This window comes from Drosophila mauritiana, chromosome 3L (genome assembly GCF_004382145.1).
Source record: "Drosophila mauritiana strain mau12 chromosome 3L, ASM438214v1, whole genome shotgun sequence".
In the NCBI taxonomy this organism is placed as follows: domain Eukaryota; kingdom Metazoa; phylum Arthropoda; class Insecta; order Diptera; family Drosophilidae; genus Drosophila; species Drosophila mauritiana.
This window is the reverse complement of record NC_046669.1, coordinates 3,707,389-3,720,386: the sequence shown is the minus strand read 5'-3', so window position 1 is coordinate 3,720,386 and position 12,998 is coordinate 3,707,389. Positions and strand designations below refer to the sequence as shown.

Sequence of the window (12,998 nt, the reverse complement as noted above, 5' to 3'; positions counted from 1 at the left end):
ATTAATGCTGCCAGATATTTCACTAGTTAATCGAAACTTCTGCAATATCGATATATGCAAGTCGGTCCCAATAAATATCGATAGAACAAGAAATTAGAAAACTTAATTTTTAGAAATATAATACGGTAAACATTGCTTTTCATAAATTATTGTTTTGTTTATACATAAATGAAGATAAAGAAGTTTTTTCTGACCTACCATTAAATCCTTTAAATCTCCACAGAATATTGATTTAGTTTAAATAAATTGTCCTGAAAATACATAGTTTCAAAGGATAAGTCTTGCATAGCAAAGCCACTATAATTCCTGTTTTTATGCATATTTATTACACATTGAGATACAATTCGCATTGATATTTCGAGCAGGCATTTAAAATTAAGGCAATAATCTGTTCGCAACACAAACAATGAGCCGAGTGCAATAACAATTCGAAATCTTGGTTTTGGTGCGAGTTATTTTAGTTCAACTTGGTGGTACGGCAGTAGTTAACTTAATTCTTGGAATACATGTCACAATTCAACGCCTCTCGTTTCTCTCTAGTAATTTTTCACAATAATTTATTTGGGTTCGCTCGAATGCAATTTCGATTTTCGACACTTTTAGCTTAACGTTAGGTTCATCATCATGAGTTTGCGTATACGCTTTGATCGGCGTACGGATTCCGGTTTGGTTATGGCCTTTAATTATTTACACTAACTCCAGACGCTTCATCTCCTTGAAGAGCTCGTGGCCCATTTTGGCAGGACTCCTGGTCACAATGACGCCGGCCTTCTCCAGGGCGGCGATCTTGTCGTTGGCGCCTCCCTTTCCTCCGGAAATGATGGCTCCAGCGTGACCCATGCGACGGCCGGGTGGCGCCGACACTCCGGCAATGAACGAGACCACAGGCTTGGCCTTGATGCCCTGCAATAGGATATAAAGAGATGTAGTAATGATAAGGATTGATCTAGAATGGCTTCCCCTACCGAATTGTACTCGGTCAGGTAGTCGGCAGCCTTCTCCTCGGCCACGCCTCCGATCTCGCCGATCAGGATGATGCCCTTGGTCTCGGGATCCTTGAGGAAGACCTCCAGGCAGTCGATGAAGTCGGTTCCGTTGAACGGATCGCCTCCAATGCCCACGCACAGGGTCTGGCCCAGACCCACCTCCGTGGTCTGGTGCACGGCCTCGTAGGTCAGGGTTCCCGAGCGCGAAACCACACCGATCTTTCCGCGCTTGTGAATGTGACCCGGCATGATGCCGATCTTGCACTGCAATCAGAAAAACATAGTTAAAGATTATACGGTTGGCTTAACTTCAAGTAAAGTGAAGTGGGTAATCACTAAGTGACGCATAGAACGATAAGCGTTATAAGTGGTAATAAAAAACGTATGGTCCGCCAGAACCATCAACTTCAGGTGCAAAGTTCAGTGCCCAAAATTAAGGGTGTGTCAATGGGGGCCTGTTTGTACATTAACAATAAGCAAGATGAAAACTGAATAGTAAACAGATATATGTAGTTCAATGCGAGCGTCATACCAAGAGATAAGAAAAACACCAGATGAACGTGGACTTTGACCTCTGGCCAAGCTTATCTCTCAAGCGCTGGAGATGTACGAACCTGTTCGGGGGCGATGATTCCCGGGCAGTTAGGACCCACCAATCGCGACTTGCTCTGGCTGATGAGGGCGTGCTTCACCTTCACCATGTCATGCTGCGGCACACCCTCCGTGATGCAGACGATCAGGGGGATCTCCGCCTGCAGGGCCTCGATGATGGCGGCCGCAGCGCCTGGTGGTGGCACATAGATGACGGTGGCATGTGGATCGGTGGCCTTCTTGGCCTCCGCCACCGAAGCGAAGACGGGCAGTCCCAGATGCTGGGTGCCTCCCTTCTTGGGGGAAATGCCGCCGACCAACTTGGTGCCGTACTCCAGAGCCTGTTGGCTGTGGAACGTGCCCTGTTTGCCGGTGAATCCCTGGCAGATCACCCGCGAATCGCCGTTCAGCTTCAGGTTGCCGCGCGTCTTGTTGTACTGCGAATTGCAGCGCACTCCGGCGACGAAGCCATCTGAAAAATGTAAGAATTCATCATTTTAGGACAAAAGGTGGAAATTTTGGACACTATTTTTACACTCTGCAAGTGTAAATTTATAAACACATTACTACATTACTTTTATTATTTATTTAATTCCTATCTTTCTCGATCATTTTTCAGGTACACATAATTAATTTTCTAAAGCGAATGGAATGTGTTCCGGTACTCATGTCATATGTATTTCTATTTAAGTAGTGTATTTACTTTTAGAATATCAGTCTCTTTGCAAGATGAAAGCTATCCTCGTTTTTATTCTATGTGAGTTCTTTGGAGCTTCTGTTGCTAACGGCAATATTTGTTTAACGTTTGCATCCCCTTTAGTCATTTTAACTGTGCAAGCCAAGAGCAAATGCAGCCAAGTACTTCATCTAAATCTTAATCCTCACTGTGGAATACTTCCTGATTGTAACTTTGATGGTCCAAATAGAAGTTTCCTGGAAAATGTGTCGTGTGAACGCGAAGAAAACGGAAAACCAGGTGGGTAATTGAGGACATCTTTGAACTTTGAGCTTCAGAAAAGTTAATTGATTCGTTTAGGATTCATCAAAATAATTAGCGGAAAATGTCGCCCCGGTAAACCCCGTTGCTCGTTCAAATAGTAATATAGTTCCAATATTTCAACATTGCTGTTAAGTTTCCATATATATATGTTTCAATTAAAGGCAATTTAAAAACTTGTATTCTCCTGGGAAGCATTTTAAAGCATTAAATTATATGTAAACTACTTAATCTGCGTGCGAGATTATGAAGGTTTTGAGCTTATTATTTTTTCTGAGTGAGTTTCGACGCAAGCAGCTGCAAGTAAATACGTTCTGAATTATTCACCAACTGCAGTTATGAATATATTCGAGACTACGAGTGGAAAGAGTGTCTGCGACGGATTTATTAAACCTGGAAATCCTTTCTGCGCGTTTTCTGCCACCTGTAACTTCCAAGGCTTGAGTCTTTTGCACGTTGGACAAGAGCAGTGCAAACTGACCGAACTGGGAAAACCTCGTAGGTTCATTTTAATTATTGTATTCGGTTCGCCTAACCTATTTACATTTCCAGTTTTTCTGAAAATCAAGGCCGGAAGGTGTCCAAGGGGTAAACCCAGATGCAGGAAAACTAGATAAGGAAAACATCTATATTATCCTATAGAGCATCTTATATCTTAGATCACATCCAATAAAGATTTGATACCTAATGAAACGCCGCCTTTTTTGTGGCCTTGGAATTCGTTGAGAAATTCCACACTTGTTACTTTAATCGCCTTAAATACGACATGTTTCGGTAATTAGCAGCTAATCATTCAATTTCATTTGGAACGTTCTAACATTCACCATGAAGATTTTCGAACTTTTCCTTATTCTCAGTAAGTTTCTCAAGATTTAATGGGAATATATCTATATAACTCCCAAAAGTAATTCATGCCATATGTCCTAAGGGCAAGCACTTATGCAGACATGGTATTTATGAAAAAAGATCGGAGCTTGGAAAAAATTCTCCAAGCTAAATTCGAATTAAGTAACTTTTCTAGTACAGTAAGCGTACAATTTTGAACTATTAAATTGAACGTGTCTACGTAAATCCACTACGAGAAAAGTTAATAAGTGATGGTCGCCAAAGCGGTGTTCCACTGTACTTGTTGCCGAAAAAACGGTTGTTTGTACGCTGGGTCACATGCAAGCGAACCTTGAACACAACCCCCGCACACCCCCTCTTACACTTTTTCGAAGCCACGTATCTGCGGATTCGCAAATTGAACCGCTTATTAATCCCAATGGAGGCCGACTAATCAGCAGATCCGTCGGAACGACAGGTGCTCCCCAATTGCTCGGATATTCGCTCTTTTGGTGCCGTAAATCCATTGAAGTTATATAATTTATTATGCTGTTAGGCTATCGGGCGTGTTAGGCAACCGATGTGGGGAATACGCACCTCGCACTTTCAGCAGCGCCCTCATTGAAGCAGCCATATTATCTGTGTGTGGTGGTTGTGCGATAAAAACAGCTTTACTCAATTAAAACGCGTTTAATTAATGCAGTGCGAAATCGGCCGAATAGTGCTGGGTTAACCACTGCGATAGTATCGATAGCGCGACTGCAACGGCTTAAGACACACCATCGATATTTTAGCTGCGATAAGTTACGATCGGGGTATTCCACCAATCGATTAGAAAGTTCAACAGTTACATTTGAAACAGCTGGTCCATGAAAATGTTAGTTACTAAATATTTTAAAGATAATTTAAGAAAAATTAACAAACGTAGAAATTCATGTTTTAACCACTAATAAGCAATACCCATACTAAAAATTCCGAATAAATATTTATCTACTCCACTGAACCTTTATTTCGAGATCTTAAAGAAAGGACAGATCAAGTTTGTATCGACTACGTAAAATACATTGCCTCTAGCGTCTAAATACTTAGATGGCTTACACATTAGCAACTAGCACAGAGTACACAACATGCGCCTACGAATATTAATTGCTTTTCTGTTTTCTTTTCTCTTCGGGCGACTACGTTTTAAAAACTTGCTAAGGCCAAAAATGGATACAAAATATGGGTTTGTATCTATTAGTCAATCTCAAATGTGTCATTGCTTCTTGCTTTTGAACGGAGGGCGTCGGTGGTGGGTTCTCTTATTTTCTCTATTATCTAATTGAACAGATTCTCGTTCTCGTTGGCCAGGACGAGATCCTCCAGCGGCGGATGATCGTGGACATCCGGCTCGTGCTGCCCTGGATCCGGACCACGATTAAATGCATTCTCCTCGCCCTTCTTCAAGCGCTGGTACACCAAAATGGAACGACCTGTGCGCGATTGTCGATTCTGCAAGAGAGAAGCAAGATTAGGTGACTGGGCACCCAGTGCCTCCGACAACTGGTCCACCAGAGCCTGCGAGCCCTCCAGCCGTGTTACCTCTGCGTGCTCGATGCGATGGAGCAGACGGTAGCTACGGAGGAACACGCTTATGTTCTCGGCCAGCGGATCAAACAGAACCACATGTGTGGGCAAAGCGGTGAGCGGATGCATGGGAATGTGCGAGTTAATCCAGTGCATGGGATCCTCAAAGAACCGATCGGCCTCGTCCTTATACTGTTCCTTCTTCTCCAGGTTCGGTTCGCAGGTCAAAAACCTCATGGTGACATTCTGGTGAATGTGACTAACAAGAGAAAATCAATATTAAAACATTGAAAGAAAAGATAGTAAAAGCATCTTACCTGTAATATGGTGTGGAGTGGCAAGGCATTAGGAAGAGAATATTCGCCTGGTGTTCACGTTCATCTTTGTATTCCCGAGCTATGTCTCTCAACTTGGGCATCAGCTCAATGGGTCCCTTCTGATGCACCGTGCTCAAATACCAGGCGGGCATAACATTGCCCACGAGAATGACCAAAGCGGTGGTCCACAACATTGTGTTCGAGGCTCTGATGCTCCATCGCGATAGGGCATCTGTGATGACGTACAAGCAGAGCGGGAGAAGCGAGGAAACAAATCGGAACTCCTTGTGCTCCACGGCACTCAGAACAACCAGGGTCAGGAAAATGGTGATCAGAAGCTGCTTGCTAACCGGGTACTTCTCCGACTTCCTCACAGTTTCCATCACGCCAAAGATAAAGGGCAAGGTGTTGATGCCCAGAACTGTGGGCAAGCCCACGCTGAAGTACCAGTGCCAAGGGTGTGAGCCATAGAAGCTGCCGATGTTGTTGAATATGTTGTACTTGAGGAACTCGTACGGAGTCACTATCAATTGACCATGCCAGTAGGTATCAATGGCTATTCCCAGACCAGCAACGAGTAAACTACAAGTTAAGGCGAGATTATTATAAGACTGTTTGTTTTTAGATTTCTTATCTTACCCAACGAGCACAAATCGCTTCAGGATCAGCTCCAGGGCGTTCTGGCGACTCTTGCGCAGATGATACAAGGATAATGGGAGCCAAATGACAGCAGCCGTGGGTCTCAGGAAGCAGCAGATGGCAGCTGGCCACAGGTAAGCAGTGGATTCGCCATACCAGGGGAAGTAGCTCAACGCAATCGTTGTCAGGGAGGCTTCCAATGTGTTGGCCAGAGTGCGCGAGCCCGTGTAGAACCAGAACCACGGGACCAGGATCAGAAACAGCGCCCACTTTCGCTTGCCCGTCCACACGAAGAAGCGATAGTCGGAATAGGCCGAGAGCAGAGCCTGAAGAATCCTTGGCAGTACAACCAGAAGGTGGGCACTATCCAACTGCAGGAGGGCCAGGATTTTATAGAGTCCGGCGATCAGCAGGGGGTACACATAGCTGCGGATGCCCTGAACCCATTCCCAAGTCAGGTAGCCATAGCTAAAAATACAGAAAGTGAGTTAGGTAGAAAGGAAAATATAGAAAAAGATTTTGTTTAAGGATTCAGTAGGATTTTCATCAAATGATATGACCAAGTTGATGCATATATTGTTACTAAAGGACATTTATCAGTGAAAATATTCACGTAGACTACTACATATTAAAATTGAGTGTGTGAATTATGTGCTGTCAGTTTCAAATCAAAATCAGCATAGTTTTATGACCAGGCATCGAACCAAAATACTTGAAATTGAACCTACCCAAAGGTCAGTTTGTGGGCCACTTCCAAACTCTGCCAATATTCATCCGGAACGTAATAAGTTTGGACCACGAAAACGGAGGCCAAGCGCACGGCCAAAATCAGGAGAAACACGTAGAGCAGCCTCATTATAATAACGCTGCGTTGGTCCAAAAACGCAAAATTGTCGCCACCCGGAAATCCGGATGGTTTTGAGTCACCTGGATGACAAATGCGCTTAATACACGATTTCAGGCGTTTTTTTATGTCGGTCCTAACCTTAAATGGTTGCGTGCGTTTGTGGCTTACCAACCGGTCGGATTTGGTGGAAATTGCGATGGCTTTTAGCCACCAAAAAATCTTTTCGGCGAAAAAGCGGCTAAAAATAACGCGAAAGCAGTGCAAAGCAAAACCGAACAGAACAGTGTGACCAGACCGAGTCCTTTTGGAAAATAACCAAAGTTATCGGCGTACATATATCGGTCAGTGTTGTGAGGTGTTAGGATATGCAACTTTAGCTTTAATGTCATTTTTAAGTTTTGCAATTACTTTCATTTGATAAATGTTTTATTCAATATAAATGATTTATATATATTTATATTTATTATAAATATATTGTTGCCATCAATAAATCACAAAACTGATCCACAAACCGGTTCCTGCAATGTCAGAACGATAGGAAATTGTTGTTTTTGAATAAAATCGCACACCTACAAAAAACAAAACAGGATCAGATGGGATTAGGATGTTTAGCTGGACTCGATTGGCCAATCCGCTGAAGATGGGCTGCCAGTTCGTAACGCATTTCGCGACAGCCCCCCAAATTCCTCCGAATGCAAAATTCTGGTCGAAGCTGTTCGGAAAGTACCTGTTGCTGACGAATACCATCGGATCGGGACTGCTCCTCGCCCTCGGCGATGCAATTGCTCAGCAGTACGAGAGATTTGGCGAAAAGAAAGCCTTTGACTACTCTCGCTCAGGATGCATGATGATTACGGGCTCCGTGATTGGTCCGGTTCAGCACGGATTCTATCTGCTGTTGGATGGCGTTCTACCGGGCACTAGTGGATGGGGTGTGCTGCATAAGATACTCGTGGATCAGTTGATCATGTCGCCCATCTACATTTTCCTGTTCTTTTACGTCAGCAGCTTGCTGGGGGGAAAGACTTTCGTGGAGTGCAATAGCGAGCTGTCCGAGAAGTTCCTCTACACCTGGATGTTGGACTGCTGCTTCTGGCCGGGTCTGCAGTATCTTAACTTTCGCTTCCTCAATTCCCTCTATCGCGTGGTGTTCGTTAATGTAGCCAATTGCGTGTACGTCGTTCTGCTTTCCCATATAAAGTACGGGTTTTCCTACCACGATCCCTAGTTATATTTAATGGCAATTAAACTGAATAAGCAAAATATAAGAATGGCGTGCCAACAACTCATGAATACATTTTAAAAGCGATAAGAAAGCTATCGATTCGAAGCTTGCAGATACAGTAAGTGGTCAGTCGAAAAAGTGCCATCCCCAATCAGCTGCTAGTTTAACGTCAAAACAATCGGGTCTTTCGTAACGTAAATCAAAAACACACGGGACTACAGTAGTCGCAAATTGCAGTGGCTGCGAATGATGTTTGGCACTCGCTGCCTGCGCCAGTGCTACGGTCTCCGAAACTCGGCCGTTCCCTGGACCCACAAAATCCATGGCTTCCACAATTCCCGCAGAGATTTTGCGGCACTGTGCCGGATGAGAAGCCATCGAGTGGGTCACCAAAAGTACGGACTTCGTTTTACCCATGGCAAGGGGGAGACGGAGGGTGGAGCGCTTAGTTTCATACTGCTGCGATGGACAAAGATCGCGTGGAGCAACATGTTCGGCAAGTATCTGCTCGTTACGAACGTGGTGGGCTCCGGACTGCTGATGGTCGTGGGCGATGTGATAGCCCAGGAGTACGAGTACAGGCGGGGATTGCGGCACCAGGACCGCTTCGATACGGATCGCATGTACCGGATGTTTGTGGCTGGCGCGCTGCAGGGACCTCTTCATCACTACGTTTACAACTGGATGGACAGGGTAATGCCCGCTCGTACGCTGAAGAACATCTTCAAGAAGATCCTGATTGACCAGCTGGTCATGTCGCCCGCCTGCATCGTCATATTCTTCTATTCGATTTGCTATCTGGAGCGCCAGACCCTGGAGGCCACCAATCAGGAGCTGATCTCCAAGTTCCCGTATGTGTACATGCTGGATTGGATGACCTGGCCGGCGGCGCAGTACCTGAACTTTCGCTATTTAGACACCAAATACCGGGTGACCTTCGTCAATGTGTGCACGGCTGTATACAATGTGCTCATGTCCTACATGAAGCACGACTTCGGCGTTCACCTGCCACTGGAGGAGAAGTTAGTTGAGTCCTCCGAGCAGACGCTATTGCCTCAGAGTTCAACGACGAGTCCCGAAGCCCAGAAGGCCGTTTAAGACAGAACGAATAGGAATCGCGGAATAGGTGTGATATCGATAGGAACCAAAATTATTTAGTTATTGTGAACACGAGTGTTATTATGTAAATAAGAGGCTCTTAATACCAATAAATATGCATGTTTAGTACACATCTGGTCCTTCAACAGAAATGCTTAACCAAAGAATAAGACGAATCATTTTAAGTTATTGCTAGTCGATCAATTATATTTAAAGTTTTAAATTATGCGTATGACTAAATCGAAACATATCAAATGCAACCTCTAACTATGTTATCAGCCGATTAAATAAATATTTGTTTATTCGATAAGCGAAATACACACCAGTCTAGACTGGTGAACTTAAATATAATAGTCGTATCTATTAACAAGTGAAACCATCAAACACACAATGTGCAAGATAGCTGGAAAATTGTATTGATTTCATGCTGCTGTAATATAGATATTGTATAAATGTTACCTCCTAGTTATTTCACTTAATCACAATCGTCTCCACGGGTTGGCTGATTCCAAAGATGTGCTGCGCCAGCATCAAGTGTTCTTGGTTAATGAAATTCGCGAGCAAAGTGATCACATTCTCATTGCAGCGGGCAATCTGCTGGCGTGTTATCGCCCTGAATTCATCCCGGGCTCCTTTGTCCGCTCCACGGGTTCCAATTCTTCGGCTTTGGGAACCACCAGCTACAGTGGTCGCAGTGGGTGTGCCACTGGAAATTGGCGAGCTGGTCAACTCAAAGTTATCCTCCTGCTGGGAGTTCCAAATGTGCGAGAGTTCCTCGAGCAAATCGATATTAATAATGTAGGTGGATAGGGTGCGCAGATTGAACGATTTGCGTTGCTTGATCAGGCTAAATATCTGTTGAGTGAGCAGAACATCGTTGAGCAGATTAAGTTGCTGCAGCACTAGGATATCCCCCAGCAATCGATCTGGGCAGTTCGGTTCGAAGACCTTGCGGCTCAGTCTGCTGATGATGGCTCCCACGCAGTACTGAACCAACGCTGATCGAGTGAGGGGCAGAAAAACCATGTGCCTGTGGCCCTTCAGCGACATATTTTCCAAAAGTTGACCCTGGGTGGTTGGGAGTTCTGACAGGATCTTCAAAATGCACTGGAAGCCCTGGAGCTGTGTGAGAAATTCATTAAAGTTTATACATTTAATAGAACAGAATCTCTACTTACCGTCATGCTGCCCTGCATTAGATTAAGGCTCAAGATCTGTAGGCTCTGCACAAGGCTGCTCTGGGTGGTCATTTCCGCCATAAGCTTGTTGGCCTCATCCCGGTGTCCGAAATATATGGCCAAGTCGAAGAGGAACCTGGAGATCCAAGGCGCCAAGGGAAGAGCCAGCATAAGTTGACTGAAATCCCTTTGGAACTGATCCGTATTGAGCAGCTGCCAGCACTGTGCGGCGTGCAGGAAGGCCTTGGATAACTCCGGACTTATGGCCGTGGTCAGGGAGAATTTCGGTGGCTCCATGCTGGGCACGTCGGAGCCGTCACCTTCCGGCGACCATTCCATGAATCCCTCTACTAAAACATGAGCTACATCGGCATCCTCGATCTTCAGCTTACAATTTCGTATATAACCATGCAGGGAGTAAATGAACAAGGTGGTGGCGTAGAACAAAACCTGGGAGCTGCCCGCCGGACTGCCGGAAAGTATGTCCACCAGTTTTTCCCAGTAGACGTTCTGGTTGACATGCTTGCTAAAGGGCAGGAAGGGCTCCCAGCCCATCATCTGACCGCAGATCATCAGTACTTTAAAGATATTCTTCCAGGCATCCGCTGTATCCGATTCATCCATGATTTGCCGCAGATAAAACTCCAAGGAACTGGTGTATAGTCTGCAGGCCAGATTTGGCGAAAGTTCCGGGGGTTTATTCTGGATCATGGGCAATACCTCCTCCACCAGAATCCGCTGATAGAGATCCGGTTCGGTTTTCATGCCCTCCGCCAGCATTTCCAGTAGTCTGGGCGCCTGAGTTATGGCCGATTTGGGAAACTTGTTGAACATCAGTATGTAGATATAGATGCGCTCCAGATTATCGGCACTGTGGTTGATGGTGTGCATGAATATGTTGTGCTGAACCTCCGGAGTTAGGTGCTTGTACATTTTCACATAGAACTCGTGTTCCGGCGTAGTTTCATTCTCGTTTCTGAGGGCATTTGTCAGGGAGTTGATCTCCTGCCACAGCTCCGTATGTTGATTCTGGAAATTGGTGGCTCTGGAACAGTAAAAGATATAGTAACTGAATAGATATGCTATTGTATACTCACATAGCGCTGAAACACTTTGCTGCCTCCTCATAATTCTGACCATCGCGTTCCAGAAGGTAAGCCTCGTATTGCAGATTGAATGCATTGGGATATAGAGTTTTAGCAGTGATAATCCAGGCCATGGCCGCGCAAGGATCGCTTTTTCGCAGTCTTTGCGCCTCCTTGACCATGTACATCTCATTTTCCTCGTGGCTCGGCATGTTTCTTCGGGTATTTCCTATGTTTTAATTAGTTTTCTCCTAGTTTCAACAAAAACAAACCATTTAGCCGGCTATTTGGAATCCATTTACCAGCACTGGCCATATTTTTCTATTAGTGATGGCAGCTATTGGATATAGAAACTAGATAGAGATTTTAAATATTTTGAAAAGTGTTTGTTAAGCTTAGTTAGCTTGTTTTAGTTACGTTTGGGCTAGCACTATTAAGGCATTCAAACCTAAGACGTTATCTATATTAATTTATGTATGATTAATACAAAGATATTTAATTTTAGCTCTAATATAGCTAGATTGAAAAACGGCTCTCGCCTCATCTGCAATCGATAACTGTTTACAGTAGTGTTGCATAGCAGCTGCCTGCCAGCTGATTGTTCGCTAAATGACCAATTGTTTTTTTCGCGAATTTTTCAATTTTCTGTGATTTTTGCGCCTACAAAATCGAAAACTATATTAAGCGAAATACATACGAACCTGGCAGCTGCTACTGCTTATGTAATGTCTGTGGCAAACCAAGTTTTCTAGAAAATACCTGCCAACGCGTCGTTGCGCTTTGTTTTTTTTTGCGTGAATAATAATCGTTGGATATTTGGACTTTCGCAATTCGTTGTAAATATGTTTAAAACCAAAGTGTCACAGCTTATCAACCAAGTAATATATTTGTGATACCCCTCTTTAGTTACTCAGGACACTGGAAATCACTAAATATTAAATTTGAGTGCACACATCGCAGTATGCCCCATTTTCTGATTGTCATTCGGCAAACAAACAATGACAGTCGCATTGAAAGTTTAAATCGAATCGTTTCCCAGAAATTTTGTACGTAAATATCTGAAATGTCAGACGCTAAATCCGAAATTGAGGGCTTTATAGCTATTCCCACGACATCGGGCGAACAACAACAGCAGCACCAGCAAAATGAGCAACAAGTGGTCGGCACAAAGGACATTAAGGCTCCTGATCAGGGTAAGTAGGGCCAGAAAGAAGGGAATTCTCATAAAATATTTCTAGAAAAATAGTAACTTACTTAAGACCACTCTAAGTAATTGATAAATGGCCTGCTGCTCCCATTCCCCCATTGTTTACTCGTAATCTACACTATTTATTAATTTACTTATCACTTATCACAACCAGCCGGTTGCCGATCAATAAATCGAAACCAAGAAAAGAAACAAAACGTAAATAGTAACTAAACTATATCAATAATATACAAATAACAATCGTTCATTACTATCTTATCATATTCTACATCGTAAAATACTCTCAAAAATTGCTGGCGATATTGTATATATTAATATTTAGTTTCTATTCTATTATAGAAATCATTATTTAATACATATCACTTAACAATAGATACTCATAGATCATAGGAAATATAGAAACAAGACAACACACACTAATTCATGCATTATGCTAA

General features: G+C 43.8%; 8 protein-coding genes across 13 annotated transcripts in view; 5 read left to right on the top strand and 3 right to left on the bottom strand.

The window, feature by feature from the left end:
* Nucleotides 1-303: 303 nt before the first annotated feature.
* Nucleotides 304-4,149, bottom strand: LOC117140756 (succinate--CoA ligase [ADP/GDP-forming] subunit alpha, mitochondrial). The gene is made up of 4 exons (XM_033303838.1): nucleotides 3,997-4,149; nucleotides 1,601-2,049; nucleotides 966-1,250; nucleotides 304-903 (listed from the first exon to the last, which is right to left on the bottom strand). Exons 1-4 carry the CDS (start codon nucleotides 4,031-4,033, stop codon nucleotides 688-690), a joined length of 987 nt encoding a protein of 328 aa, XP_033159729.1. The 5' UTR covers nucleotides 4,034-4,149; the 3' UTR covers nucleotides 304-687.
* LOC117140759 (accessory gland protein Acp63F-like) lies at nucleotides 2,226-2,756 on the top strand. Its single transcript, XM_033303840.1, has 3 exons — nucleotides 2,226-2,334; nucleotides 2,398-2,553; nucleotides 2,614-2,756. Exons 1-3 carry the CDS (start codon nucleotides 2,307-2,309, stop codon nucleotides 2,673-2,675), a joined length of 246 nt encoding a protein of 81 aa, XP_033159731.1. The 5' UTR covers nucleotides 2,226-2,306; the 3' UTR covers nucleotides 2,676-2,756.
* On the top strand, nucleotides 2,772-3,293 carry LOC117140758 (accessory gland protein Acp63F-like). The gene is made up of 3 exons (XM_033303839.1): nucleotides 2,772-2,851; nucleotides 2,911-3,072; nucleotides 3,127-3,293. Exons 1-3 carry the CDS (start codon nucleotides 2,821-2,823, stop codon nucleotides 3,189-3,191), a joined length of 258 nt encoding a protein of 85 aa, XP_033159730.1. The 5' UTR covers nucleotides 2,772-2,820; the 3' UTR covers nucleotides 3,192-3,293.
* A 233-nt stretch (nucleotides 4,150-4,382) lies between the features above and the next one.
* LOC117140576 (GPI mannosyltransferase 3) lies at nucleotides 4,383-7,058 on the bottom strand. 3 transcript variants are annotated; one of them, XM_033303577.1, is made up of 6 exons: nucleotides 6,907-7,058; nucleotides 6,650-6,848; nucleotides 5,922-6,389; nucleotides 5,283-5,864; nucleotides 4,981-5,224; nucleotides 4,383-4,890 (listed from the first exon to the last, which is right to left on the bottom strand). In XM_033303577.1, exons 2-6 carry the CDS (start codon nucleotides 6,775-6,777, stop codon nucleotides 4,717-4,719), a joined length of 1,596 nt encoding a protein of 531 aa, XP_033159468.1. In that variant the 5' UTR covers nucleotides 6,778-6,848; nucleotides 6,907-7,058; the 3' UTR covers nucleotides 4,383-4,716. The 3 variants fall into 3 exon arrangements, with proteins under 3 accessions (XP_033159468.1, XP_033159466.1, XP_033159467.1); XM_033303575.1 differs by having other exon boundaries at nucleotides 4,383-5,224; XM_033303576.1 differs by having other exon boundaries at nucleotides 4,383-5,224; nucleotides 6,650-7,058.
* A 209-nt stretch (nucleotides 7,059-7,267) lies between these two features.
* On the top strand, nucleotides 7,268-8,021 carry LOC117140495 (mpv17-like protein 2). The gene has a single exon (XM_033303458.1). The coding sequence runs from the start codon at nucleotides 7,373-7,375 to the stop codon at nucleotides 7,994-7,996; it is 624 nt and encodes a 207-aa protein (XP_033159349.1). The 5' UTR covers nucleotides 7,268-7,372; the 3' UTR covers nucleotides 7,997-8,021.
* Nucleotides 8,022-8,216: 195 nt separating this feature from the next.
* On the top strand, nucleotides 8,217-9,222 carry LOC117140494 (mpv17-like protein 2). Its single transcript, XM_033303457.1, has one exon. The coding sequence runs from the start codon at nucleotides 8,240-8,242 to the stop codon at nucleotides 9,089-9,091; it is 852 nt and encodes a 283-aa protein (XP_033159348.1). The 5' UTR covers nucleotides 8,217-8,239; the 3' UTR covers nucleotides 9,092-9,222.
* A 68-nt stretch (nucleotides 9,223-9,290) lies between these two features.
* Nucleotides 9,291-11,648, bottom strand: LOC117140493 (integrator complex subunit 10). Of its 2 annotated transcripts, XM_033303455.1 has the most exons (4): nucleotides 11,627-11,648; nucleotides 11,367-11,570; nucleotides 10,270-11,314; nucleotides 9,563-10,213 (listed from the first exon to the last, which is right to left on the bottom strand). In XM_033303455.1, the coding sequence occupies exons 2-4, from the start codon at nucleotides 11,564-11,566 to the stop codon at nucleotides 9,563-9,565; spliced, it is 1,896 nt and encodes a 631-aa protein (XP_033159346.1). In that variant the 5' UTR covers nucleotides 11,567-11,570; nucleotides 11,627-11,648. The 2 variants fall into 2 exon arrangements, with proteins under 2 accessions (XP_033159347.1, XP_033159346.1); XM_033303456.1 differs by lacking the exon at nucleotides 11,627-11,648 and having other exon boundaries at nucleotides 9,291-10,213; nucleotides 11,367-11,566.
* Nucleotides 11,649-11,935: 287 nt separating this feature from the next.
* The window catches only part of LOC117141477 (protein nutcracker), an 89,313-nt gene continuing 88,250 nt past the window's right edge, over nucleotides 11,936-12,998 (top strand). The window contains exons 1-2 of one of the 3 annotated variants that reach the window (XM_033304950.1): nucleotides 11,947-12,190; nucleotides 12,261-12,547. In XM_033304950.1, the coding sequence (XP_033160841.1) occupies nucleotides 12,418-12,547 (130 nt within the window). In that variant the 5' untranslated portion in view covers nucleotides 11,947-12,190; nucleotides 12,261-12,417. Of the gene's footprint in view, nucleotides 12,548-12,998 lie in introns of all 3 variants that reach the window. The other 2 variants (XM_033304956.1, XM_033304951.1) reach the window with 2 other exon arrangements.